The sequence below is a fragment of the Heloderma suspectum genome, chromosome 3 (genome assembly GCF_057233095.1).
Source record: "Heloderma suspectum isolate Gila_16-S chromosome 3, 16-S_ref, whole genome shotgun sequence".
Lineage (NCBI taxonomy): Eukaryota > Metazoa > Chordata > Lepidosauria > Squamata > Helodermatidae > Heloderma > Heloderma suspectum.
In genome coordinates this window covers 28,800,934-28,826,088 of record NC_139460.1, presented here as the reverse complement: position 1 = coordinate 28,826,088, position 25,155 = coordinate 28,800,934, and the positions used below count along the sequence as shown (strand labels likewise).

At 41.2% G+C, this 25,155-nt stretch overlaps 1 protein-coding gene across 1 annotated transcript in view; it reads right to left on the bottom strand.

Moving 5' to 3' along the window:
• Positions 1-337: 337 nt before the first annotated feature.
• GRIA4 (glutamate ionotropic receptor AMPA type subunit 4) overlaps positions 338-25,155 on the bottom strand; it is a 197,291-nt gene continuing 172,473 nt past the window's right edge. Inside the window, exons 9-12 of the mRNA XM_084842695.1 lie at positions 12,360-12,566; positions 6,744-7,114; positions 2,816-3,014; positions 338-598 (exon numbers count right to left, since the gene is read on the bottom strand). Of these exons, the coding sequence (XP_084698821.1) occupies positions 338-598; positions 2,816-3,014; positions 6,744-7,114; positions 12,360-12,566 (1,038 nt within the window). The remainder of the gene's footprint in view (positions 599-2,815; positions 3,015-6,743; positions 7,115-12,359; positions 12,567-25,155) is intronic.

Below are 25,155 nucleotides of genomic sequence, written 5' to 3'. Positions count from 1 at the left end.
AGCAGCTTCTCATCTAATATTTTTCAATCCATAAATATTACTGATATTATGGAATTTGGTAAATAAAAAGCCAATGAATGGTGTTACACTTCTGCCTTGGGAAAACATGGAAGCAATGTTAAACCAGTTTGGTTTTTATATGGCCTTGATAGATACACACTAATTTTAACTATTAAATGGACTTTGCTATCAGCAACAGTTACCTCCTTGTCGATCGAAATATGAAATGGAAAAAGAAAAAAAGAACATACCATGTCCACAGAACAACACAAAAAGAACTAGATCAGGGGCATCAGGGAAGGTGGAATACTATAACAACACATGTTATATTGTTATACTATTCCACCCACCTTAATGAAGAACCCTTTGGTGTGGCTACGCCATAGCCTTTCGAATCCAGATTTCCTCCCACTTTCATGGTGTCACATGGCTTTCGCTGCTCAATGTATTCATTCATGGTGGACTCCAGGAGGAAGGCGAACTTGCCCTTGGATTTGCGCACCCGGGCAACTCCCTCAGCCGTAGTCCTAGCGAACACAGATGGGTCTGTTGTGCTCATGTATGCCCACATCTTTTCATACACTGCTATTTTAGATCTCTGAAGGACATTAAAAGGAGATTAGATACAACAAAGGGATAAGATTACTAGAAAACAGATCACAATGTATAATATATTGGGAAACAGGTTTATTAATCTTTCCACAATGGGAAACAGATACCTTTTGATAGCATTAGATGCTTTCATAGGGAGATGCGGCGGTCCTGACATGGCTTACCACCTCCCATACTTGCTTGCTTAATTATTTTATGCACATTTCTATTAAAGTCACATCAAGAAAGAATCCAAAGCAAACAGAAGGAATTATATAAGAGCACCACTAATTAGTGCCAGAGTTAACGAAAGAGAATGTAATAACTGCTAAGTGTGACTTTTGGAAATGACAATTCGACACAGACTACAAAATATGCTGTCATCTCCGTGTTTGGCTGGCAGCACTCAGAACTGTTATACCTGAAGGGGACCTTTCAAGGAAAGTTTCACAGATTGTAGTTGTGCATACAGCCTGTACAACTTTCCCATGCAAAGTTTCCCCCATCTGCAGATTACTCACAACCAGCCACAGGTGGAGGAGGCCATTTGGCTGGCTACATGAGCCACTCTCAGTCCTGCCATTTAAAGGTGAATTCCAGTGTTAATCTGTCTCCCTATGTGTTTAGACCAAGTGAAGAGAAGGGGCCAGCAAACAGCTGAAGATCACCACTTTTGAAATGGTCAGATGCAAGCCTAAAAACACGTGTTTGATGGATCATCTCTGAAGAGGTTTGCCAGATATTTATGTATGACCATTCCCTTGTTCAAAAAATGCATATCTCTGCCCCCCTGACTTCCATAGTAAATGGAAGGAAAAGTAAAGTCAAGGACCTGCACGAAGACAAAAAGTTACCTGTGCAAGAGAAAGAGGCATGTTTCACTCAGACCAGTGTTCCTGGAAGCTTTTTATGGGTCAGGGAAGTTCCACATAACCTGTTCTGGCTTATAGTTGTTAAAGGGCTTACCGTTCTGGCCTGGCTGATTTCCCTGCAGTTCCCTTCTTTGGCTAGAGCTGAGCACTGGCATACAATAACTGAACACACACACTGAATCACCAAGAGACATCCCTTGGGTCTTACACTCAGGACCCAATGCAGGCTCAAGTCCTGTCATCCAGTGGGGTGCAAAGGGAAGTATCCCACTGGATTGTGCCTTATGACTTTCTGCATTCTTCTTGAAGTATAATAGGGCTCAACGGGGATGTCAATACATGTATTTCCCATGGAAGCCCTCTTCGCTGAAGTATCCAAGCCATTGTCTCATGGTCCTTACATAGTTTCACTGCACTGTGTTTATTTATATTTAGGACATATTTAGGAAGCAAACTCTCACTGATATCAGTGAAAAATGTTTACAGTGCAATCCTAAAGATGTGTATTCAGAAGTAAGTCCCATTTAATTTAATGGGGCTTACTAGGTAAGTAGGTTTAGCACTGCAGCACTTGCTTAACTATCCTGTTGAAAACAAAGGGATGTGGGAGTGCTTAACTTTTGTGGATTGGTTACAGTGTTCTTAGGCTCTTCCTTTAATGCCAGTGAGCATAATCCAGCCTAAGTTAAACACTTTCAACTCTCAATGAGTAAGAAATAAGTACATGCTTAAATTTCCCATTGCCATCAATAGGACATAAATGTCCTTAGTAATTTATGCTTCAAATGTAATTTTTATATCTTTGTAGCAGAGCAAACTAAATTAACCACTGTGAACACAAAGATGTACAAAATGAATGTGGATGGTCAAGCCACTGAAATTATACCCCCTCAAACTTACATATTTATAAAGCAGCCATTTTTGGTTAATACACTGCCTGGACATACTATTGTTGCACATATCTTCATGAAAGATAGTCTGCAACAGAATCTATAAATAGAAGCCAACCTCAAAGGCCCTCTTTAACCATCATACATCTCTCCATACTCCCTTTTGTCTCACTTCTGTGGCTTGCAATGAACCAGTACAGCAGTGCTGTTTTAATTAGCTCTGATTCCACAGCCCCTTAGGGTAACTCCTAGTCTGACACAGGGAGATCAATATATTTACCACAAATTAAAATGATTGCAAATGCTAACAAGAGGTACTGGAGTCAAAAACAGTAACATCAATATTTTTGGAGCTACAGACCACAAATCTGAATATCTATTATGCATCATTATTCTGGCTGCATTCTGAATACTTTCCACATAGGATGGGAAAACCCGGTCCCAGTAGACATGCCAACTTACTCTGAAGAATTCTTTTGTTGACCCAGAGTCCAGTGTTCCATATGCAATTTCAGTTTGTTTGGCAAGGTCTTCTGCACTTTCTATGGGCGAAACCATTCGCTCAACAGTCAAGAAAGCAGCAAGATTAGCGGTGTATGATGAAATAATGATGAGTGTGAAGAACCACCACACACCTCCAACTATGCGACCTGAGAGGGATCTAAACATGAATAAGAGAATGCATATTTTCCTATCTCTTGTGTCAAGAAGGGAGAGAGAGAAAGAGAGACTGTGAGAGACACCATTACTGGAAATTTATTAACCAAGCAACAGGAGTTGGGAGTGAGACACAATACACGCAATGTTTTATTTAATAAAGATTCTCCTAATGTCAGTCCAGGATACAGTGTGGCATATGAACAGAAGTGCAATATATGTCAAACAATATTTAAACTTATATTTCTTAAAAGAAGAAGCAGAGGCTACAGTGGCTGGCCCAATGGTTTTCAAACTGTATTCTGGGGAATCACAGGATTCTTTGCAAGTTTATCAGCGAGAAGGTCAATAACAGCAGGAAAACTTCATTGAAAGACAGCTTGCTGCTCTTTCTCTCAATACGTAGCCTCAGGGGAGTATTGCCTAAGGCAATAGTGAGTTCCCAAAGGCCTGATCCCAGTTGGTCTGAGAGTTCACCTTATAATATGCCTCAGAATTCTATGCAACATGTCAAGGTTCCTTGGCAGACAAGTCAATGTAACAAGGGTCCCATGATGGTAGAAAGGTTTTAGATGACTAGGCTACATTATGGTAAGTCTGCCAAAAACACATTGCTATGTGCTTACCTCTGTATGCTTAAAAATAACTTGTTGGATACTTACTAGGATGCCATACAAAAATAATCCAAAGCAAAGATGCCTGTAATGCTCTAAGCAAATTATAGACAACATGCTTTATATACATCTAATTTCCGTTTTAATTTGGAAGTGGAAATGTTAGAGATATAAATGGACTGGCAATGAAATGGGCCCTCTGGACTTGCTTTCTTACTCCAGTTATCTGTACCACAGCACAAAATCAGGCCATGCTAAGCCATGCTTCCTGCCTCTCCCAACTAAACAAAGAACTGTTCTGGACCAATTTTGTGAAAACAGAGTCAGAGACCATATTTATTCCTCCATAAACACAGACCAGCTACTTGAGGTGATCTGGTCAGTCACTCCACATGTTTCTGCAATCATGTTCCTCAACAGGACAGTGCAGACCTTCAGGAGGAGCGAAAAGAAGTAATGACAGCAAGATAAGGGAGAGGAGAATATAAGAAGGACAGATGAGGATGAATTCAAGGGTTGGTGGGGGACTGTCAGAGATAATTAATATTTTGCACTAGTGAAAATTTACTAGTGTTGTATAACATAACAACAAAATTGGAATAAACAGTGCTTTCAATTTGACATTATTGTTTGATAAAAAATTCGTGTGTGGGGGGAATTATTCAGCTGTAAAATGAGCTCAGCTGAAAATGGGGCTGATATTCATGAACATTGTCATATGCCCCTTTTCACATAGGAGGGATGAAGGATGCAAAAATGTTTGTGGGATGGGATGATTTGGCCAACTGCCAAGACTAAGAGGCTGGTTCTCCCTTCTAGCTATGCTTTGCGGTGGCGTGGGTATTAAACTGCCAGAGCAGTGGAGCAAAACAGGGTGTGTTGGCCCAATGTCTTAGCAATGGGTGGTTGCGTTCTATCTTCTCCCCTCCATTTATAGGGAGGGTTTTATTTGCCCTGTAACACTGCAACATTGCAAACAACCAAATCTAATTGGTAACATGGCACCATGATGTTATCACATTGGCTATATGTGTCAAGAAGAAGGCCTCATGGGGCCGAAGATAAGGCTGTAAACCAGCTCGGCCTGCCAAAGGGCCAGCGCAGCTGGAGAGGTGTGAAAAACCCAACTCATCCTCCTTGAGGGAAGAGGTGGGGAACAAAAAAACTACAAGCTGGGCAGGGAAGTAGATAAAAGAGACAAGTAGCCACCCTTCTTTGTCCTTTGGTTTCATTAGGTCCAGGTAGAAGGTGTTAGAACGCCGGCATTAACAAAGGATCCTACCACGATGTGTGAGTATACTGGGCCAGTTAGTCTTTTATTGTTTTATTCTATGTTGGGTTTCCAAACAGGGAATTGGTATTTGGGGGAATTCTAAATTGCACTTCATTTTGTTTCTCTTCGCATTCCCTTAGCCCTTGTTTGTAAATAAATATCTACCTCAAACTATTGATGCTATTTCTTTCCTGGGTTAGTGCTAAATTCAGTGGCTACCATCTCCTTCCCAAGGGTGGCGGGGAGGAGGTTGGGGATTCTTTTTGGGTCTGGCAGAGCTGGCTCGGAGAGGTGGTTGCAGCGGATCAATGGGGGGCTAATAGAGCCCAGGGATCCCGCCTTCCTTCACAATATGATCACTGATTCATTGAAATTTTGTAACCAGCAGGAAGAACATATATATATATATATATATATATATATATATAGAGAGAGAGAGAGAGAGAGAGAGTATCAAAGCAGCTGCTGGCAGGGGCATTGATTAGGTATCTGAAGGCCAGTTTTCAGGGGTGATTCAGTGAACATTTCACCCACACCAGCCCAGGTTTTCATGCCAAAGTGGTTCACCCCTGAAAATTAATCACAGCACTAGATATAAATACTCAACAGAATGAACTTTTTGTCTATATTTTATAAAGACCCAAACAGACAAAAAAACAGGTGGTCTGTGCTACCACCTGTTGCCAAGTTTCTTAGACCAGAGTTTCCTAGAAATGAATAATAGTAGTCCTCGTACAGAAAAAGTTAGTTGTGCTGACTTTCTCAATGAAATCAACACCCCTTTGGTGATTTTTGTGAGCACTTGGACTAAAATATAAAAATATGTTTCAATTTTCATATATTTTGTATGCCTGTTGACAAATAACTCTCCATTATGAAAAAATGCCTGTTTCAGCACAAAAATAGAAACCCATGAAAACAAGTCTTAAGTGATGTCCCATTTATTTCAACAGAACTGAAGTATAAGTAATAGTCTAACCCTATGTTTCAACTTTATTAAAATGTATGGAAGTTGTGTCACTAATTTCTCTGGGAACAGGATTGCTCCCCAAATTCTCATTCTAATTTATGTTCTAACCAGTGCATTGTCTATATTACCTTTTGGTAGTATGTTGGTTGAAGTAATGGAAAAAGAAGCTACACAGAGCAACTGAAATGCATTGGGAATACTCTGTGAGAATATTTTCATATTACCTTTGTATAATACAGAGGCTTCTGGTTTCATTGCAGATGAGAGATGGTCAACACTTGTGATTTTCTGGACCCTGTCTACTCTCCAGAACATATAAATGACTCCCCTGATAGATCATGTGCAACAATAAATTCGATGTCACCTAGCTGTAATGGCTTCCCTGTTTTAAAGCACCTATACTGAGGCATAGCATTATGTACAAATGTGTACATACTACATAACCATTATACTCAAAATCTAAAACAGAGATGCAACATTAAAGAATGAAATATCTCTACCTCTATACAACTTAAAATATTTTTGTTTTCCTTATAAATTATAATTTGGCCAGTAGAAGAGGTGCTAACTGGCTATTCCTGCCTTAAGCCATTCACTTATCCCCCCACCTTTTCTTAAAAAAGAACAAATACATGTGACACCAAGCACAACCAAGAATCTGAAATGTATGGAAGTTTTTAAATGATCTGACATAGCTGTTTGAGTGGAAAGTGAAGCAATAAATCAGAATACATCATAAACAGAATAGGGAATTTAGGGCTGATAAAGAATTTTACCTTTTAACATAATAGTGGGTGTCTTTTAGGTACTAGGTATTATCACAATTGATGATAAAATGCAAGTTTAAAAGAAAACAATAAAAACATTGATACCAACCTGGGTGAAATATCACATCCTTGCTGCATAAAGGCACCCAAGGAAAACCACAGACTGTTGAAGATGCCAAATTCATTGGGAGGCTGGTCACTGGGGCCTTCTTTGCCATCTTCCGGCTCTTCTGTGTGCCATTCATATGGACTAAACCTGCTCACCAGGAACAGGACAACACTGACCCCAATGTAAGCAAAGACTATGCACATCCAGATCTCATAGGCCAAGGGGTCCAGGAAGGAAAACACTCCAGGTTTAGATTTCTGGGGCTTTTTGATCATAATGGATATGCCAAGACTCATAAAGGGCTTAGAAAAATCGATAACCTCCTCTCGTACCAAAGTGATGGTCAGAGGTGCGACAGCAATCTCTGCTTTCTGTAAGAGAAGGAGAATCCAAGCAAATACAGATTAGAGAAACATAAAGCAGTGTAGGTAGTTTTGCAAGAAACGGATGGATGAGATTTTTGCCCACTTAAAACGAATGGCCAATATGGGTACCCATGCAGCAAGGATATGTTTGAGACCATTCAGTGGATTAAAAATACACAAAACAGGGCATTTTCTTTGGTTATGGGGACGGTATGCCCATTGCACAGTGTAACTCTAACCTTGATTGGAACTATACTATTTGAAATATCATCTTAAACAAAATTTTGCTGAAATAACTAATAGATGTACACAGAATTATTGATTTATATTTGGGTTTTTATATTTATATATTGATTTATATTTATTATATTAATATACTGCCATTTTCTCCAAGGAGCATACATGATCCTCCTTCTGTCCATTTTATCCTCACAACAGCCCTGTGAGGTAGGTTAGACTGAGAGCTGGTGACTGGCCCAAAGTCACCCAGTGAGCTGCATGACTGAGCAGGGACTTGAATTCGGGTCTCACGAGTCCTAGTCCAACACTCTAACCACAACACCATGTTGGTTCTCGGAATTACCCTGGTCAAAGAGTGTGGTGTGCATCTGAGAACTCTGATGTGAACCTGGGTATCTGTGTAAGCAGGAACTATCTGATTCTCTTGTATTAAGCTGCTTTATATTGAGTCAGACAATCAGTCCATCCCAACCAGTAATGTCTCCTCTGACTAGAAGAGGATATCCACGGTTGCAAATGAAGGTCTTTCCTATCGCTAGAGATTGAATCCGGAACCTTATGAATGCAAGGCATGGGCTTTCTTACTGAGCTATAGACTTCCCCCTATGAAACATATAAACTTAGGAAGCTGCTTCATACTGTTAGATGGTTGTAGTCTAACATCGTGGTAAGGGCTACTGCTAAGTGATAGAGCACATGCCTAATATGCCAAAGGTTCCAGGTTTGTTCCCTGGCATCTCTAGATAAGGACTGGGAAAGAGTCCTGACCAAAAACCTGGAGAACTGCTGCCAGTCAGTGTAGACAACTCTGAGCTTGAGGAACCAATGGTTTCAGTATAGGGCAGCTTCCTACGAATGGTCTTATTATCCCTAGACGTGGCACTCTCAGGCAGCAGTCTTCTTGAGATCTGTTTAACTTGGGGATGTTGGAGGAATCTGGTTGGGGGGTGGAGCTCAATGAGCTTTTGTCAGCTCGGCCCTCCAGACTCCATTCCGTCTTCCACCCACTGGCCTGACTCAGTGCGCGAGTCAGGCCAGCTGGCAGAATTTCCATAAATGATTTTGTGTGTGTGTGTGTAAAAAAAATTGTGCGAATTATGGACACAAATTGTGAAAATTTGCATAATTTGCTCAAATTACAGGCACAAATTGTGCAAATTTGCGTAATTTGTGAAAATTACAGCCACAATTTGTTCAAATTATGCAATTTTGTGCAATTTACAGCCTATATTTGTGCAAATTATGTGAATTTGTGCAATTTGCAGCCATAATTTGTAAAAACTATATTTGTGTAATTTAAGGCTCAGACACCCCCCCCCCCCACTGTTAAAAGTCCCTGGAACTTGAGAAACTGTGCGGCTTGGCTTGCAAAAGCAAGTAGAGTTGGGTGCATCACAGAAGTCCGGCGAGTCCCCAAAGGGCCGGATTTCCTAGTAATGGACATCCCTAGTTTAACTGGGATGCAGGGACTGAACTTGGCATCTTCTGCATGTAACCTCCCTCCACTCATCTCAAAAATCAACAGGGTTTTAGAAGCATGCCTTGCAAATGTGTGAAAAATATAATGCGGTTTTGTTAGCACATGCTGATAAAACCCTGTTCCCCCCTTAACTTAGTGAATTGGATGGGGTTAACTGATAGTGGGAGGGCTCACTATTGCAGACAGGCTGACCTACCTATCAAGCTCTGGAACCTGAAATGGTGTCTCTAAGCATGGTCAGAAGCATCATTTCCTGCCAGGCTGAAGGGATTTGTAACTTGCTACGCCTAGAAAAATAAAATAAAATCCTATTCTCCTGGCATGGAAACACTCAAAGGCAGGTTGTGGAGTCAGCTGGGCAGCTAGCCAGTCTGTCGTAGTGGGTCACCCCCCCCACACACACACTGACTACTCCCCTTTGCAAAGGTAAAGCAGGGTTTTTCCAAACCCAATCCAGACTCAAATATCTGCCTTGAAAGACACTGCACCTTCATGAGTGCTTACCCACCTGATTTCTACCCCATTTTCAAATACTTGATCTATCCCTAATGCAATGCGTGTTATACCATTGCGTTTATCTAGAACTAACCTAAAGGAATGCAGGCTGTGCACCACCTCCCTGGACACTATATATGTCTCCAGTGTGCTTGCAGAGCACACCCTAACAGTAAGGAGGCATTGAGACATTTTTTGTATAAATGTCTTTCAGCACTGCAGAGCTTTTACAGGGTCTAGCGCCTAACCACTCACACGTTAAAACTTTTATGAGCGAATGAATATATTTATCATAATGAGTAAATCTCATTATCAGCATTTCCCCTTTTGCCTAAGCAATAAAGAAATGGGTATCATTATATCTGCATATCCAAGAAAAAGGTAAGACGTAAAGCACAGTAGCTGTTGAATTACTTAGTCTGTTTCATCGCCTTAATCCATATTCTCCTTTTCCTTCTGAAAAAATCATTTTGAGAAGGCTTAGCAGAATATAATTTGAACTTCAGATACCCATTCTTTCTTAGACTTTGACAGAAATGGGCAATGACCACTTTTTTTTGTCACACAGTGAATGGATAACATTCCATGGCAGAAGAATGAATATTTAACTGGAGTTGACTGCTGGAGCTTTTGAGAACACCTGCTGCAGGTCGCTAATGGCGTTTATTTCTTGAAAACACTTTGGTGAATATGCTCATCACCAAAGATTGTAGCATTGTGCTACAACAGCAAGGATTCCCTAGCTCTGCAATTCTGAGTGTTCTGAGTGAAAATGCTTCATGTTTATAGTTCTTTGAGAGAATGATGCAACTTGCAGTAGGAATACTGGAGTCTTGTGGAATGGAGTGGGCAAGGATGCAGGAAACTACCTAAGAACCGAGCGATCTTTACAGGCCAAGTTTTCCTTTGGCTACAGTTAGCTCAGGTCAGGATTATTTTGCCAGATCCATAATTAAAATAAGGAGAATACAATTAGAGGGATCTGATACACCCAGTGGTATAGTGGAGCCAGGACTTGCAGGGACAAAGTGCCAGCACTTTTTGAATAGCAAGAATACTGATGTCAGCTGCCATCCCAGGATACCAGAATTCCATGTTCCTTCTGAGCTTACCTGTAATCCTCACAGTAGCTGAAAGGGGGAAAATTAATTTCCCCAGCAAAAGAATATGTAGTTGTGAACTGTCTCTGTTATAATGCAAAGTATTTGGGGGTGGCTTGGTCTTGAATAAGCAATTATGACCCAGTAGCTTTACAAAAGACCTCTACCTGCTGGGGATGATAATTGCTAGAACAGTTTTTGTTGGTATGGTTCAAGACAAAAAGCCTGAACTTCTGGACTTTCTTTGGGGGTGTGGCTATGGGGGCAGGAATGATGAGCACTTCAAAATCTACCAGACACACCTCCCGCTAAATTTCTACACCACACCACACTCGATATAAATATTTGCCATATTATTTGATCTCCTCTCAGATACTAAATCCAGGGTTTATTTTTTTTAAAGAGTAACAGCATCATCTTATGCCTGTTTAATCAGAAGTAAGTTCCATTGTCTTTAATGGGGCTTACTCTTTAGAAGGTGTGTTTAAGATTTCAGCCTTAGGCTGCAATCCTATCTATATTTACCCAGGAGTAGACAGCATTCTATACAGTGGGACTTACTTCTGGGTAAACATGAATAAACATGCTACGCTTCCATCTAAACTTAAATTTTACTTTAATTAAAATAAATACAAATAACCTTTAGATGTGATATTGCAGTCTGAGGACTGTTTCTGACATGATTCCCCTCCTGCCCTACACATGGATATTAAAAAGTGTAAGGACAAAAAACAAACCAACTGTTCACTTAATCAACCTGTCAGTCTCTAATGCAAGTCCAGCCCTGCCTTCAAAGTGTTATGCTGATAGACACAAGCTCCTCTCTCCTCAGAATTCCCAAACAGCAGAGGAGGGCTTCCGTCTGCACAGTGAAGTGAAGGCCTCAAAGAACCCTGGAGCTTATGAGGGCTAATGCAGCATTGTCTGACAGCACAACCTGCTGAAACCAGAACAAGAAGCTGCCTTAAACTAAATCTGGCCATTGTTCCATCTAGCTCATTATTGTCTACGCTGATTGGCAGTGGTTCTCCAGCATTCCAGACAGAGGTCTTTCCTTCAAGAAGCATTGAAAGTAATTTCCATAGATATTCTCAAAATATTATTCTCAAATAACACAGAGCTTTCTTTTTTGTTTCTGGCTCCTCCTTCTTTGGGGGGCTTCCAGATAGAGGACTTCTAGTGCTACTAATTAGAAGGCACTGTGCAGCTATTCAGCCTAGATTTTCTTTGGTAAGAGAAAAGATAGAAGAGATGATGGGAAAGCACAGGAGGGTTCTGAGCTGCCCATAAAACTCCAGGAATGAGGCAAGGCAATGAGACATAAAAGCCTTGTCTGGAAGAACCCCTGGAGATGCAGGGGGTTGAAACTGGGACCTTTTGAATGTGAAGCAGGTGCTTGACCATGACTTTGTAGCCCTTCCTAGCAATGGGAAAGAGGGTGGTATGGCAGAGATCGCAAAAACAGCCTTGTTGATCTGCTCTTAATGGCCAACGTGTTTTTCAGTGAATACTTTCATACCCCAGTAGTTCACTTGTAGAGTCAAAATGCATTTCCACCTTTTCTAAGTGACAGAAAGGGGACTGTATGGGAAATTTTACATACACTAGTTTAAATGTTCTGAGAAATGACCCATCAAAAAGGGAAATTGTTTTAATGCCTCTTCCAGCATGGAAATGTAATTTTCTTTCTAGTTCAAGCGTTTCTTGAACATACAAGCAGAGTTTACAAAAGAGGTTCTGCCATGCAGTCGGCATTCTTTTCATATCCATTTGAGCCTGCAGGTAAGATTATTCATCAGGGATTGCCAACATTCACATGTAACCGTCAACATTTGCCAAACAGTTAGACAATTACTGTTAGGTATATAATCCTACATGATAACTACAGTTAGGAGAACTTTAAGCTAAAGCCTGCACCAAAAATTAATATGCTTACCCCATACACCAGCTCTCCCACCATCCCATTCCAGATTTTTGTGTTTGGATCCCTTGCTCCATATTTTCCATCAGGGACAATAGCAATTTTGTACTTGATGCCAATATGCTTTGCAATTTCTGAAGCCAGGTCTACACAGTATCCTTCATACTTGTCATTCCCTTCAAACAGTTCTCTGTTTTTTTTCCACATAACATATGGGGCTTCCTACAACGAAAGAAGGAGAACTGTAAAAGAGAAACATATAGCATAGCCTGTCCAAAGGGACATGTTGCTTCATCACTTGGGTCATACTGAAAGTTCACATCAAACATTATTGGATAATTATTATAATATGCAAAGAGATCCACAAGAAACCAAAAGCAGTATGTATATGATTTACAATATAAAACCAACCATAGATGCTGTACAGTTATTCAGTTGAAATTCTATCCTGTTTATGTAATAAGAATGACACAATAAAGGGACCACATTACTTTTAAGTATGACTGTCAACTAATGTCTTCTTGACTAATCTGAGTAACTGATAACTTTTCTTTAAATAATTTCGCATTTTGCCAAAACCTGAATATAGATGCCTTTTCGGGATACTGAATGAAGGGTCAGGTATCTTATAATTTAATAAACAAAACCTAGCCCTCACCGTTAGAAGGGAAAGGTTTATCCCATATTTTAAGTTTCATTGCCTATTACATTAACTTAACACAACACAAAGAGAACTAAAAAAAAAAGCAAGCGTAAGTGAAATACAAGGAAAAAATGCATCTAGAGATTGGAATTGTATCTGTCTGGAGAGTCGAATTGTATTTTTTGCCCTCACCAATTTTGCTACATAGAGTAACTAGCTGTTTTCAGTCTTCCAAAGAAACAAGGAAAACCATCAGAATACTTTCCCCCCAACCATTCAAGTTTCCCTCCTCAAGCTCTCTTTCCCCCTTACTATAATTTCACTGAAATTTCCACTATGTTTCTGAGATAATGTCTCCTTCCCCACATGTTTCCAGTGGGCAATTCCCAAATGGTTTCTTAAGTAATACCCAAAGACCATGCAAAGGCAACACGGTACATGCAAATAACAGTTTTTGAATGCAATACGAACATATCTGAAGCTGTCTTATTTGTCGGTCAGACCATTGGTCCATCTAGCCCAGTATTGTCTACCCTTAGTGGCAGTAGCTCTCCAAGTCCTCATGTCGTGCTGTTAGAGATCTTTTTAATTGGAGATGTTGTTGACTGAATTTGGGACCTTCTACATGCAAAGACTGTGGAGCTTCTCTACACACCCCAAGCTGACACGGAAAGGTCAGTGTAAACATTTAGGGCAAATACAGAAATGTTTCACAGGGAAGTACTACAAAATGTTCATCATTTCACTTTTGGCATCATATCAATGTCTGATTTATGGAAATACATTATGCAGCTGTATTCCCAAATGACCTGACATTTCAATTAAAATAGTTTAGATTTAGAATTTAATAAAAAGGATTATTTGACAATGCCACATCTCTTCATCTGATGATCAAGCCAAGGCACAGAGGTTGTTGTCATTAAAGTCACCATTTGCCAATAGTTACCTCATAATGGTACCTCAGTCACAGCTCAGTTTTTCTCATCTACTCTCATTTCGGTTGAACTGTGGCAACAGTTGGCAAATGTTGCGTCTTCAAAGGATAACCATAGTAGCCCTCTGCTCCACTCACTTTACAGCTTTTGCGTCATGTCTAAATAGATTATGTAATAATACACAGACAAAATGTCAATCAGTCAGATATTTACTGGAGCTACGATGTAGGAACTACTTGGAAAGCAAGAGAATTTTTAAAATGTCTTTAATACATAGTAATGATAAATGGGACCCCCAGGTCAGTAATGGCATCTGGAATACGTAACCCAGCTAATAGTCACATTTTGGAGCACAAGACCATCAGTGATAGTGGTTTTCATATGTTCATGTGAATCCAGGGGTTCCTTTGAAGCTTATTAGGGGATCCTCAATTAAAAGATCAATAATAGCCTCCTGCTTGAAAGGCATCTTGATCCACCCTTACTGATTTTCTTCTGCAATGTGCTGATGAACCGGAGTGTTTGGTGTGTTCTACAGCACATTCTCAGTTCACACGGGTAATGATGAAATCCCATGGGAATGGCCTCATGAACTGATTCTGTGCCCTAGAACATGCTTCAGAAATCCTCTGCAACACGCAGGAGTTCCTTGTCAGCCAAACCAATGCTGAAAGTGCTCCCTGAAGGTAGACAGTTTCAGGACCACTGACCTAGATGAACAGCCAACACATCAATATGGTGAGGAGTTTACCTAAACAGGAACACTTATGTTTTTGTGGAGTCAAACTCATATGGATCCACATGGTTGTCACACAATACCCATGATTATTCAGACCTGGATATCTGATGTTCACAGAAAAGGACCATCCTTGTGAATGCTGAATTCAAAACTTGCTTCATGTTCCATTTGCTCAGCTTCTACCATCTGAAAGAACGGCATTGCTCTGCAGCATGAGCAAAAGCGATCCCCCATCTGCAACCTGACATGGTACAGTCCATTCTGATGTCTCAAATTTTCTGCCACCTCATTCTCCTGCATGTGTATAAAAAGGTAAAGTTGTCCCCAACCAGTCGTGTCTGACTCTAGGGTGCGGTGCTCATCCCTGTTTCTAAGCCGAAGAGCCAGCGCTATCCGAAGACGCTTCCGTGGTCATGTGGCCGGCATGACTGAACACCGAGGTGCATGGAACGCTGTTACCTTTCCCGCCGAGGCGGTACCTATTTATCTACTTGCAATTTCTTGCTTTCGAACTGCTAGGTTGGCAGGAGCTGGGACTGAAGACGGGAGCTCACTCCATCACGCGGCACTCGGATCTCGAACTGCTGACCTTCCAGTCTGCAGACTTTATTGATGGCATTTTGAGATCTCCTTCTGAGACCTTTGTGACTGTCACTACTTGCCAATAACACTAGGCTGAATGATCAAACGTTTAAAAAGTGCCAGAACAGACGAACCTTTTAGTAAACGATCCCCTTTGTGATGAATTATATTAGATCACCCTATTTCTCATGTGGGCCAAATTACAGTTGTGGGATCTCCTCAAGAGTTGTAATATCTGAAATGTTTGTAGAAATCCAGCACTGAGATAATATAATGGTGTCTACGATATATAGTCTTTACACCCAGGGAGCCTAGAGACAGGCTTGAGAGAGGTTTAACTTCCTATGGTGTATATGTATGTAGTTCTTTTGATCCACTGCTACGTCTAGTTGAACAGGTTTTGAAACAATACAATCCCCTGTAAAACCTGTTAAACAGAGGCAAAGGCAGGATGAATGTACACACCACAAACCAGGAAGCAACACTACATTGTGTGCTTTCATAGTCATCACTAGTTGAAAAAGCTAGTGTCAAGAGCTCCCTAGCGGCCTCTTTCAGTACACTCCAATAGCCAACTCAAGACACAGACGAAAGGATTCTTTTTAAGGCTTTAATCCTTTTACAACTTAATGGCTCTTTCAGATGCTAATCACCAGCGACTAAGCAATGAACAGCAGAGTAGCCTATGCTCCAGGTAGGCAGTTGGTCCCCGTTTGAAGGAGAATCACTTGAAGACCCTGAACTTATGGGCTAGGGAGAGATCCTCCCTCTTTCCCTTGGGTCCACAGGAGGTGGCCGTTGCTTTTGCGCCAAATGGGCGCTACACCTCCTTCCCATGCCCTCCATCGCTCATCACTCCCTGCATCTGCGTCAAGCGTTTAGCAAGCCCCCCTCCAGCGCTCTCTCACTGCCTGGGTCACTATCTATCTCAGGAATGCTGGAAGCAGGAATCTCTGCCAGCTGCTGTGCCTGTGAGGGATGAGCTGGCTCCTCTCCCACGGATTGCTGATCCTCCTCAGAATCAGAACTGCTCTGGGGTTCTATTGGCTCAGTTTCCACCCTGACATCTAGATTGTTTGTGTGATTAATACACATTTCATTACAGCCCAATTTGACTTTATTGCTTCTACATGATGACTACAAAAGTTAACATGCATTGGGAAGACATCCACCCACCATTGGGTCTGACATGGTTCTAATTACAGTAAGATTGGAACACTCTGGAGCAGGTTTCTGTAATATAATCCCACAGAAAATCCACATTTCAAATTGTCAGTGACAAAGTACTGGACATAGATAGTCAAAATGGTACAAGAATTACTTACAGAGATCAGATATCTATAACAACGGTTAACATTTAAAACACAGTTTGGTGTTTGAAACAATAGATTGATCAGCATAGAGAAATTGTTCACAACCTTGGTAGTATACAGCTCGTAATTAGAAACTAGGGAATGTTATAAAAATGGTCAGATCAAAAAATAATTGGACACATTTGTCTTCTATGCTTAAGTTATAATGAGAAAATTAATTTTGCACTTCCTAGAGAAGTGCAAAACACAAGTTACAGTATGGGGAAAAAACATTTGTCAATTTGTTTAAAGGTCATCTTTGCAAATACACCCATCAGGTTATTAGCCTACAAACATTTTAAATTGCTGGCTTGTCCATGAAAGTCTATGTTAGTCATTTGTAGCTTGAAAGAAATCAAAAGTGCAACCTTAGTAAAGGTTTGGTGAGTGGCGTCTTACAATACTGGTGTGGCTATCTAGATCTTTTCCACACATATTATAATGAAACATTCCATGGAATTCATTGGTAAGGCAACATATGTCACTGCACCTAAATGTTCATCACATTTTATTATTTATTAAATTTATTAATCACCCATCTGGCTGGTCACCCAGCCACTCTATCTCTGGCAAATGTGGAAGAACCAGGTTCTCCCCTGCTTGCCTACTAAGTGCCCCAACTCTGAAACCAATCATAGACCCTGCAGCTGAATTTGTTACAATTAATCCTCCTTATTAGCATATTTATCTGAGCATCTGCCATAGACCCCCACCTGGCCTTGACATTTCAAATGTGCCTGCTGGACCTACCAGCTTTCTGACATTACTTAATAGATTGGCCTCCTCTGCCTTCACCTTCCCCAATTTGCAAAGCCCAGTTCTTACAGGGGCTCACTAACACATACACACTCTCTCTTTCTTAGGTTCGAAGAGAAGATTTTGCTATGACCTATGATCAGTGTAGGTCAATGGCAGCTCTGACAAGTTCGCATGGTTAAAAACAGTGGCATATTTTCACTGGGTGAATAAAGCAAAGTTGTTTGCTTTGGGGATATCATCAGATCAGCTTTTCAATGATCTTTGACGTATTTTCTTTTGCCAACAATCCAAGAGTGGGAAAAACAAATCCACACAGTATTTCTGTCCAATGCAAGCAAGTATTTCTGGGCCAAGGGGGAAGGAAGCATGATCACCCTCCAAGACCTAGGTCTAACAGATGTGAGGCACAATTCAACACACAGTATGGTGGTGGGGAGAGGGAGGAAGGAAAGGGCATGACTGCAACATTTGGTCCATTACTATCAGTCAGATAAACTATTTAAATATATTTTGGTCTATTAAAAAGGTGGCTCTAATTTTATTTATTTATTTATTTATTTATCTAAAATATGTGTATCCCGCCCTATATTATTAAGATCTCAGGTGGCATACAGATAATTTAAACAGTATAAGACAATAAATAGTTTAAACAGCTAAAAACATATAAAACCATTAAATGAGCTAATACCGATTAAAATCTAAAACAATAAAACAGTTAAAACAGTGTGCTACTTTAGGGAATGCATTTAGCCCTCAAAGGCTTTGGTAAAAAAGCCATGTTTTTACTTGGCGCCAAAATGAAACCAATGTATGATCCAATCAGGCCTCCAAGGGGAGGGCATTATACAACCGGGGTGCCACAGCAGAGAAGGCCCTCTCCCACGTCCCACCATAGTGTATGTCTCGCAGTGGTGGGATGCAGAGGAGGGTCCCTCCAACAGATTTCAGTCCTCAGGCAGGCATATATAGGGAGAGGTGCTCGCACAAATATCGAGGTCCTTTAAATGTAGGGATGGCGGAGAATTCTGCCACAGATCTCAGTGAGGCCGAATGCCAGTGCATTCAGTCCCCCGAAATCCGTGGCGGAACGAAGCCCCCCCGCCCCACCACCCCGTGAAAGGCGCATGAAATGGAGCATCTACCTGGTGCTGTTCGCGCTGCTTTGCGAAAGGCGGCCGCATTTGCGGCCGCCATTTGCATCACAATTTTTCCTGTGATAGGCTTTGTAAATACTTACGTAGCCTATCACGGCAAAAAAAGGGAACGCAAATGGCGGCCGCTGTAGCTGCTGCCATTTGCGTTCCCTTTTTTTTGTCGTGGTAGGCTACGTAAATATTTACGTAGCCTATCACGGTGAAAAAAAGAGATGCAAATGGCGGCGGCTATGGCGGCCGCCATTTGCATCCCTGCGCAGCCCAGCAGCAGCCGGATGTCACTGTGGGCGGCCCTGGCTGGCGGCGTCGCTGCAGAGCAGAGCCGGCCAGCGAGGATTTCAGGGGGAGGGACGGAGCGCCTCCCCCCCACCACGGATGTCACGAAATGAAACAGGTAAGTTGTTTTGTACATCCCTATTTAAATGTCATCACCAGAACCTTGAATTCTGACAGGAAGCATATTGGCAGCCAGTGCCATTCCTTTAAAACTGGTGTTATACGATCTTTACGAGTTCTTTTGATCCACTGCTAGTTGAACAGAACTAGAGTTGAACTCTAGTTGAACAGGATTTGAAACATTACAAAACCCTGTAAAACAGAGGCAAAGGCAGGATGAATGTTTTCATACATAATAGGGAATACTTTTTCTAAGGTGGCTGTGGCTTCTGCAACATAATCACACAACACCAGAGGGTGGCAGGAACCATCTAAGAAGTGGCCATTCCCTCTTGTAGAAGAACAATTGCCTTTTCTAAGATGATGCCTGCTGGCACCACTGGGGGGGGGGTAAGTACTTGTATTACTAGGTTGACTCTCATAGCCATGCTGGCTGGGAATGATAGCAGTTGCAGTCCAACAGATCTGGAGGGCACCAGCTTGGGGTAGGCTGCTTGAGGGTCTTCCAGGCCACACCTACAAAAGGCCTGAAGTGCCCTCACCTCAACTGAGCTCTTGTTCACCATCCTCCTCAGCTGATGTCCTTGATGCTTTTTGGCCATGAGCTCTCCCCACATCCATAAGAACAGAGCCCTGCTGGATCAGGCCAAGGGTCCATCTAGTCCAACATTCTGTTCATACAGAGGCCAACCAGCTGTCGACCGGGAACCCACAAGCAAGACATGAGTGCAAGAGCACCATCCCACTCAAATTTCCCAGCAACTGGTGTACATAGACATACTGCTTCTGATACTGGAAGTAGTATCAGAGCATTCAGGGAGTACCCGGCATTCAAGAGAGCGGTGGAGAGCAAGGGAATTCGGTCAGCAGGGAAGAGCACTTGTGGCACTCAGAGAGGATGGGCAGCTATTATTATTATTATTATTATTATTATTATTATTCACAAAGAACCTTGGGCTCTGCAGACAAGAACTAATCTGTTGTTCGAAATCCTGGTTGCAATGGCAGCTAAATGCTGCAGCATTGTGTTTCTGCTATTTTAAAGATAGTTATAGCTTCTTAAATGTTCCAAAAGCAAAACAGAAATGATTGATCCAACAAAAGTTAAGCACTCCGAAGTCCACTGAATTAATTTCAGTGGTAAAGACTTAAGCAAATGCTTCATCTTCCCATTTAAATCAGCAGGACATAAACTTGCTTAACTTTGGCAGGATTGTGGCCAAAGTACACATCTTTCTTCAGAGCCATTGTTTTTATTCATATGCAAATTTAACTGATCAATCACTCAATTCAAATGCATATAGTTAAGCACAATCATATTTATTAAGAAGTAAATCTATGGGATATACTCCCTCGTAAGTGTGCACAGCCTTACTGTGCAATCCTAGCCATGTCTCATCAGATGTAAGCCCTATTGTGTTCAGTGTTACTTCCAGGTACATACAGTATGTTTAGGATAAAGCAACTGATATTTCTTTAATTGGATGCCATCTCTAAAACACTGTCCTAGCACAGGAGTAGGAAAACCCGTACCCTCCAAATGTTTTGGACAACAACACCAATAGTCCCTGATCACTGGCCATGCTGGTTGAGGCTGTTGGGGGTTGTAGTCCAAAACATCTTGACGGCACCAGAATGCCTGCCCTGATACTTACTGCCAGATCATCTGGGAACAGGGAAATTCATATGATAACATTGCAACATGGGTTGTTCCTGTATGTTCTTAATTTGTTCCTGTATGTTAAATGGGAGATGGAAAGAACTCAGAATAAAGATGCCAGTTTAGACAGCAACCCTGTGTTGACCACAATATGCACTTCCAGAAGGGATTTGTTTATATTAACTCTGTGGTACTGTGATCTATTAGGAAACCTTTTTGGAGATATCAGGGGATGTGTTTGGGGCCCAGAATTATACAAGTTGTGTACTTAATCATTACTAGAACTCTACACAGTTCAAAAGTACAGTGCACTTCTATGCTGTTTGAGAATATTTTTACAAATATTCATATTTGTAAAAATACAAAAAATATCCATATTTTTACACCCACCCCTTAGACTTTATTATTTAAGAACACAGCAGTGATCTAGTTCTCTACATCATTAAAATAAGGATTTTTATATTACACAAATGTTAACTAAAGTGTTATCTCCAAGCTCTCAGTTTTTATCTCAGCTTTTTTTTTAAAGAAGAGTAATTTCATATTTCCACATGAAGTTAAAAAGAAAAAAAACTAATCACATTTACTGTACAACCAGCGAATGTATTGTTTTGTAAAAGAAGAAAATGTGAAACGTGCTAAAAATAAATATAGTATAAATAATTTTGTTATATCCTTTGTCTGTCTATGATTGAAATAGCATTACAGCAAATGAAGCACAGGAACATACAAAACAAGAGGACAACAAGCTAATTGCCAAGTGCTTTATTAAAGCATGCCATGCAGGAAAGACTTACTAATAGATAAATACCTGTCTTCCACAGACTGAAAAGCTGAGTGTTACTGATCACAGGAACTATTCAGTTAAATGTAGAAATTGACCTAATCAGCTCAAACCTTAGTTTTCGTTGGCACTGAATTAACTTTCCTTTACTATGAAGAGGTCAGTAATGGAGCATACATCACTCAATTCAGCATTTTTTATCTGGGGATTTTACAAGAAAAAGCACATTCACAAGGTTCTGCAGATATACTGCAGCTGATCATATGGATCAGTATGTTCAACTGGCTGAAGAGACTGACAATGCTGTTGTTGTAAACCAAAACTGGCCACTGTTTGCTTTCAAAATGGAGTGCTGCTGTCACAGGAAAGTACTGAATTTACAAGTTCAAAGGGAAATGTGTATGATTAACTGGGTCTTGAACACTGCCACATCTATTAATCACAACTTAACTATGATACAGTGAACACTTCTTATTCCAAATGCTTTGATGGGAGCAGATTCTGCTGCATTTGCAATCTGGGCCAGAAACCAGGATTCAAGTAGGGATGTCAGAGAAATCCATTTGGGGGGTGGCATTTAACATGTTTTCCCAGGCTCAGCCCCCTGGACTTTGTTTCAGTCCCTACTGTGATGCCTGACTCAATCTGCAGTGAGTCGGGCCAGTTCATGGGTTTTCTGGGAATGTTGCACATTTTGGGGGGAAAGGTTCTGCAATTTGCACAAATTATGGCCAAATTTGCACAAATTATGGCCAAATTTGCACAAATTACAGCTGAGTTTGCATAATTCATGCAAATTTGGCTGTAATTTGCACACATTTGGCCATAATTTGCACAAATTGGTCAGAAATGTGTGCAAATTGCAGAACCTTCCCCCCAAATTCCCAGACTTTGGGAAACAGTCCGCAGCAAGTCATACATTCTGTGGAACTCTGTCGAGGCAAAAAAGAACTGGATTTCCCAGCAACTGATATCCCTAGATTCAAGCTGTGATGGAATGGTTTATGGACTAAAAAGACAGGCAAGACAAGGATGAGTGTGGTCCAGAGATGTGTCTAGGTTATGTTAGCCTCATATCCTGCAGAGTCTCCAGTGTGTGGAATCAATTAACATCAATGCTGCTCTGCATGGGAAGCCTCTGCGATTGTGAAGTGAGGCCAACAGTGGCCTAGTGATCTCTCCAGGTTGTACAAGACTTCACTTAATATGGCAAATACATATCCAGTGTAGCAAGGATGCAATGATTACACCAATCCATTGCTTTACCAGAGGCATCAGGACATGCAGAAAGACCAGGCAGCACTAGGCATCTGTGCACATATCCTGAGTAAACAGCAGAATCTATTCTGGATTGCACAATCCCCTCTGCAGGTTCGGTGGAATGGACTGAGTCCATTCCTTGCTCCACCAAAGCCTTTTAGACTGGAACCTGCACTTTGTTCTCTAAAGAGGAAGATTCGCATGGCTCACCTTGTCCTCGCAAGGTGATTTATTTATTATGTTGTCAGCAAATGGGTAGCTATATTCACATTCCTGAATCCGGGATTTCACAGCAAGCATATTGTAGGTTTTCTGACAACCAATCCATATGTTAGAGCAAGACACATCTGCCGCTGACCTACTTCTCCCAGTAACATAGTTCTCTATGCGTATGTGTAATGTAAAATCATCACATTACCAATTCCCCAGCCCTCACAACCAATCAAGTGTAGCAGAGATGCAGAAATACTACTGTGATGACATCATGTGTGTTTTTTCATTAGACATTACTGTGTGAGGGGATGAAAGTTAACAGCATCCATTTGCCTCCAAGTAATGTATGTGGGGGCCATGTAGCTAAACAAGCAGTGGAATGTTTCAAAAGATGCTGTGATGTTCTCTCTCCTGGGTAACTGGGGAAAAAAAACCCTCCACAAGTGGGTTTCATATAACAGAAAAGTGGTTATATGAATCCACATCAAGAAGTGGTTGGTATAAAGCACTAGTCTGATTCATTATATTCATTTATTTCATTTCCATACCACCCAGTAGCCAAAGATCCCTGGGCATTTCACAAAAATTAAAACCCAAAATACAGCACAATAATAAAAAAAAAAAAACTAGTCTGATGGCCTGTCCTTATGAACTACTATGCAGTAGGTTCTAGGCACCCAGTCTCACTTCAGTTCACAAGTGATACTCATTACAACTAGCAATCCTTTTTAGGCTTATCACCTCCTACCTTGGCCTTTGCTATTGAATAATTGCATAAACGAAGGGCCAATGATTCAGAATTTTTAGTCATGCGGAGATGGATTATACTAACGTAATATTAATATTGGCATCGTAGGTAATACTTGATAAAATAGGATATGAGCCATGTCTCATGAGACATAAGAAATGGATCTAACAATATTGGCTGGGGCTAGCAAAAGCTCATGCCGAACAAAGTACTTGGTCTCAAAGATGCCACAGCACTTCCCACCAACTTGATTTGATGAACAGGAAGCCAGTTCATATGGCCATTTGTGTTGCTTATTTAAACCACAATGGCTTATTTAAATCTCAACTCATGCAGGGAGCAATTTCCATAACCACCTCCTGGGCACAGCTTGTTGCATTCTCCAAACCCAGGTGGCATGGCCCGTTGGAGGGGGAAACAGCTCTCCAATAACTGACAGCAGCCCAATGGTTATTGGAGGGTTATTTCCCCCTCCAACAAGCCATCCCGCCCAAGTCTGGATGACACAACAAGTGGTGCCCAGGCAATGATTATGGAAATTGCATCTTATACATGCTGAGATTTTAATAAGCCACAGTGGGTTATTTTGATTGTGTGAACTGGCCCACTGATAGCCTTATCCACCTGCAGGGCCTTCAGACTGGCCTAAGCTGAAAGCATCATTGTTCCATGTTCGGACCTAAAAGTCTCAGGCTTTACTGAGCTAAGACATTGATTCTGAGAATTGGGCCCTTACTGCTGCCACTTTTCATGTTACTTACAGTAAGCAGGAGAGGGTGATGGCCATGAGGGTTCCATCTGTCACATAAAGGCTGCAGCAGGTCTGGCATCTGGGGACACTGAGAACTGCATAACACAAAGGCCTGATCCAACTTTGGATTAACTTTGCAGACACCTAGCAGAGATCTGGGGAATTAACCTGTTTACTCCAGATAACTTCTGGAGCAAAGTGTGGAGAATACACCAACCAGTAGATTTATATGGAACTACAGACAAGCCAAAGTTTAGGGGTAGTATTTGCAGTTTTAAAAATGAAAATGAATGTCTGGAAAGACCAGGTCTTCACCTGGACTGCAGCACTCTCAGAATAAAACCCCTTACCATTCCTATCTGTCTACATCTGCTTTCATGAGGTTTGAAACTCCCGCCTTAGATGGCATCAATTTCCTACAGTCTCACTGTCCTGCTTCATGTTTACTGAACATACGTTGGAATGCTTTCTATTAGTATATTTAGGAAATGGCTACCAAACTTTGTACAGTAAAAGCATCTCGCTGTATCAAATGCATAAGATATAAGCAGAGTTCACTGTATGGTCCAGGATACATTTAAACTGTTGCTCTCAGTTCATGTGCATGCTATACACTGAACTTAAATCATTTAAGCATTATCACATAGCACCCTAAATCTAGGTTTGGTGTAGAGGGGAGCGGAATCACTTGGGAACATTGGGGGGCCCCTTCTCCAGTGTGCTGAAAGCCTCTGGGTATGAGAGATGGTTTAACATTGCCTGGTGATGTCCTGGGCTGTGCAACACTCATCTTCCATGCTATCTCTGCCATGGGCTGGATCAAAAGGTTCCTTTC